Raw genomic sequence first — 4,711 nt, forward strand, 5'->3', positions numbered from 1 at the left:
CGCTGGTGAGAAGTAGGAAGGGAAGAGGAGAAGCGGAGTGGAAAAGAGAGAGGAGAAGACGGTGTATTGGTAGGAGAGGAGGGAGGAGGAAGAGGAAGAAGGGGAGAGAGGTGGAGTGTGAGGGGGAAGATATACTAGTGGAGAAGGAGGGGAAGAAAGCCTGGTGGAGAAGGAGGAAGGGAAGAAGGGAGAAAGGTGTGGAGGAAGGAGGAGGGGAGTAAGCTGGGTGGAGAAGGAAGGCAGGGGGAGAGAGCTGCTGTGGACGAAAGAAGAAGGGAAGATAGGGAGAAAGCTGGTCGGAGAAGAAGGAGGTGGTGGAGAAAGGTGGTGAAGGTGGGGAGAAAGGGAAAGTGGTGCAGGGAGAAGGGCAACGTCCTGCAACCTTCTCCACCACCTCCCTCCTTCTCCACCACCAATCCTCCTCCGAGTATACTCCGCATCTCCTCGACTATCTCACACACAGCTTCTCCCCCTCACTACCACCACCTTCTCCCTTGCTGCGCCCCCACCTTCTCCAACCAGCTTCTCCCTCCTTCTCCACCGGCGTATCATCTGACTTGGTTATGAACACAAACCACGTACAAAAAGTATCAAATTATCTCCTGTAACCGGCCTGAATATAGACGAAACCCTTGTGGCATCAGAGCACTCAATGGTGGTTTGAACTGATTTTATGTCTAGGTATTTGTGACTGTTATTTGTTTAAGTTTAGAGGTTTGATTTTATTATGTTGCACACGTCAAATTTGTACATTACTTTATTATCTGAGTTCGGTCGAAGTAGTAATTGCTGAAAAAGGTATCTAGTATATGTTATCTGGTAGCAAGATACCCACTCGCTCAAGCGAAGTGGTGGTCTGTTGTTAAGCAGACCCGAGATCATTATAACTAGCCCTTACTGATTTCTACTACCTCGGCGGCGGGCGAGCGTTAAAAGTTTCTTCAAGCCTGATAAAACCGCTGAGTGAATCACTCAGGGGCTCTCCAAAGAAAAAGAATAGCGCCTTGCGTTGTAACCACTACATCTTGGTTGGTTCACGTTACATTATTCCATTTAGTAGTAATAGAGTCCAGCGTGGACCATGGAAGAACAAGTCCGCACATGCAGCTACAGCACAACACGCATCATATCTGACCTATAATGACTATACAACATGGTGCTAACGTAGCCGCGACTTTCCACAACTCAACCGTTTTCCATCCATTACAACTCCGTCTTCCTGCAAGCGTTGACGCCACTGTCTCCAACTATCGCTTGGAATCCGGCGCGGATACTGCTTAAAAACAAGCTACCAACCCGCTATTTTTGAACAGATTGGCCTCGCCAGAAAGCGCTCAAATCACAGAAAAAGTTCCTCAAATACTCCATCTAAACGATCCTTCGATTATGTTACCAGACGACAAAACGCGGCCAGGCCAACCGTTGGCGGCTGCGCTGATTGGGCTGCAGCAATTTAATGTGCAGACAGATGCGCAACCCACGTTCTGCAGCCAATCAGCCAGCTCAGACGTGTTGCCTGCTGCTGCTTTTTGCCGGGTAAACATTCGAAAGATCGGTTCGGCATGGATATTCTGGAGGAATTTCTGGTGTATTTGAACAGCATTCTCATTCTGGCGGCCGAGTTGTCAAAATGGGCGGTGTAGCTTTGTTAATCAGTCTTCGCGATTCAACGATAGTTGGAAAGGTGGCGTCACCTGCAGGAACACCGGAGTTGTCAACTGATTGAAAGACGTGAGTTCATGTGAAAAAGTGCGGCGGCGGAGTTTAAGCACCATGTTGTATATATATATAGTCAATAGATGCGTGTGTGCTGTAGGCTGTAGCTGCAGGTGCGGACTTGTTCTTGGCAATCTTGCTGCCAGTGATTGTATCTCACCGCCGGGGTCCAACATGTGATGTAGTACTATAGTCTATGACCTATTAGTAGGGTTAAATACTCGGCCACATTAGTGACTAATGCCAAATTACTCACTTCTGTCATTTTAGTAACTGTTCGGATCTACAGCTAGCTATATCAATGTATATGTACAAAAATCAACAACAAAAGTTCACATGCATCAAAAAGCATCACTGCCGCGCGCCCTCTATCATTATAGTTCTTAGTGACAGTTTATAACAAAAGCGCATTCACCCGCAAATTTAGAAATCTCAAAACAAACAAAACATGCATTTAGAATATGTAATCAAATCTTAAAAAGTAGTTTACGCGATTTATATTAGGTCAAGAAAAGCGTATCGTCATATGGGCTAAAATGGCTCCTGGATCAGCTGGATTTGGTGATAGCATCGAGGTAACTAATGAAATTGTAACTAGTCTAGACTCTAGTTCGTTGACTCCAATGTGGCAATGCCGATGACTGAGTCAGTCAGTGTCAATGAGATTATGAGTGAGCCTGACCCTGGCTTAGGCGGGATCTATCACTATCAGTATCAATATCATCTACCCATTCCATACATGATCGTCATTACCAGTACCACCTCAAATCCAGAGAGACATGATACAAGATTGGGTTCAAGGATAGAGAACATGGGTCCCAATATAAAACCAATGTCATTTAGGTACATCAATATTATAAATATAATATTATATCAATATAATAGGTTAGGGTTATGGTTAGGATTAGGGTTAGAATTATGGTTAGGCACATTGGTTTTATTGGGACCCATTTTCTCTATCCTTGGGCCCAAGATTGCGTGGCACAGCTTTGCTGTTGATCCTAAGCGCTGCGCGCGGATGAGACGCGCAGTTCCGCGGGATATGCGCACGCGACCAGGGGGATGTTCAAATATGAAGCGCTGTCCGCAGTGGAGACGTGCGCCAAATTCGAGGCCCGGCGCACGTCTCCACAGCGGTCAGCGGATGGTCTGTAGTTTTAGAAGATGACAATGATTATATATGGACGATATTCTAGGAATTGGAATCCTGGGACTTACTATGTATCACAATACTCTGTATTAAACTAATATAACCTGTTACAAAATTTCGAAGCGACGAGCGGCGATATTTCAAGCGCCATTTCTGTTGACCTGTGACGTACGCATTCCCAATGCGCATAGCGTTCGGCTAACTTTGGCTCCAAGATAGAATGCATCATGGGATGCCTGCTGTCAGTCATGATATCACCAGAGCTAGCCAGCATGTCAGGCAACACAGGAGCCAAAGTTAGCCGAATGCTATGCGCATTGGGAATGCGTACGTAACAGGTCAACAGAAATGGCGCTCGAAATATCGCCGCTCGTCGCTTCGAAATTTTGTGACAGGTTATATTATTATTAGTTTAATACAGAGTATTGTGATACATACTACATAGTAAGTCCCAGGATAGCGGAGAAAGGTTTGTGTTTAGAATAAACCCAGTTTGGAAGTTCTAGTCTCGAAAAACGCACCATAAACAGGGCTTGAAACTAACCTAAAATGTTCACTAGCCAGCAGGGCTAGTGACCTGTAAAATCTACTAGCCCTTATAAATATCTCCCAGCCCTTACTTTTCTGAAGTGCCTCGCTGAAGCCATAAAATTATTCTAGACTCGCAGGCAAAGTAGAATAATATTGCCATGAAATAGCACTATTTTCCCATTTTTCCGTTGTACACTCTAGGTGTTTATTAGCTCTTGATATATATATACATATATATACATCAGTACTATGTTATAAGAGCAGAATAATTCCTTATAGTAACGATTAGAACTATTAGTCAGTCTACGGAAATATGAAAGTTCATGTTTAATTTGAACCATTTGTGTCTATCTCTACTACTCTAGTAATTCTCTACTACAAGTACAGAGTTGGTTAGTAGTTAGTACAAGTACAGTATAGAGTTATAAGTTGAGTTATCCTGTTTGTGTTAGTTTGAGATTTGCAGAGTTGTATTGCTTAGTTGACTGAATATAAGCCACATAGAAGCGTGTTATGCTAGTGTTAGGATGAACATCGTATTATAAAAGGCTTAGAATACCAGTTACAGGAATGTAGATTTAAAGAGGTTATTTTCATAACAGTACCTGACAAAACCATGACTACTATTCCACGTCAATTATAGACACAGAGACTGGATTGTATATTAACCAGCGTGATTCCAACTCCGTATATAAGTAAAGCTGAGAGGGTCTATGTCCCCCAGGGTACTGCCGGAACGTACCCTGGTACTATCTAATATGCTGGACCGTACCTCGCCTACTCCACTAACGAGTCTAGGGAGTCGCCTACACCTACTCTCTAACCCTAACCCTAACCATATCAGATAGTTACCAGGGTACGTTCCGGTATACCGGACCGTACCCAAGGTACGTTCCGGCAGTAACCTGGGGGACATAGACCCTATGAGCATAAGTAAAGTTGAGTTTCTAATTTGATATTTAGCAACCGTCAAATTGAAATCTTTTCGTTTGAAAAGGGGAGGGATTGTAGTGTTTAACCCTGAGGTCAGCTGAAACGTAAACTAACCGGTCCACGAACGTAAACAGAAAGTAGAACAGAAACGTATTGCGTATAGTACACTGTGAGGGGATTGGCATGAGCTTGTGCATAGGGTTTGTCTATATTCAGGCCGGTACAGGAGATAATTTGCATATTTTATCACGTGGTTTGTGTTATAACCAATCAGATGTAATCGCGTGTTCGTGACGGCTGTTCCAGCTGTGAAGAAGATGGTGAAGGAGGAGGGTTTGTCTATATTCAGGCCGGTACAGGAGATAATTTGCATATTTTATC

General features: G+C 43.9%; 2 protein-coding genes across 2 annotated transcripts in view; one reads left to right on the plus strand and one right to left on the minus strand.

Annotated features, from left to right (window-relative positions):
• The window catches only part of LOC106814511 (pleiotropic regulator 1-like), an 11,686-nt gene extending 9,602 nt beyond the window's left edge, over nt 1-2,084 (minus strand). Inside the window, exon 1 of the mRNA XM_014818823.1 lies at nt 1,973-2,084. Coding sequence (XP_014674309.1) covers nt 1,973-1,981 — 9 coding nt within the window. The 5' untranslated portion in view covers nt 1,982-2,084. The remainder of the gene's footprint in view (nt 1-1,972) is intronic.
• Nucleotides 2,085-2,126: 42 nt separating this feature from the next.
• LOC106814510 (serine/threonine-protein kinase PLK4-like) overlaps nt 2,127-4,711 on the plus strand; it is a 12,996-nt gene continuing 10,411 nt past the window's right edge. Inside the window, exon 1 of the mRNA XM_014818822.1 lies at nt 2,127-2,291. Within this exon, the coding sequence (XP_014674308.1) occupies nt 2,253-2,291 (39 nt within the window). The 5' untranslated portion in view covers nt 2,127-2,252. The remainder of the gene's footprint in view (nt 2,292-4,711) is intronic.

This window comes from Priapulus caudatus, unplaced genomic scaffold, assembly GCF_000485595.1.
Source record: "Priapulus caudatus unplaced genomic scaffold, Priapulus_caudatus-5.0.1 Scaffold934, whole genome shotgun sequence".
NCBI lineage: Eukaryota > Metazoa > Priapulida > Priapulimorpha > Priapulimorphida > Priapulidae > Priapulus > Priapulus caudatus.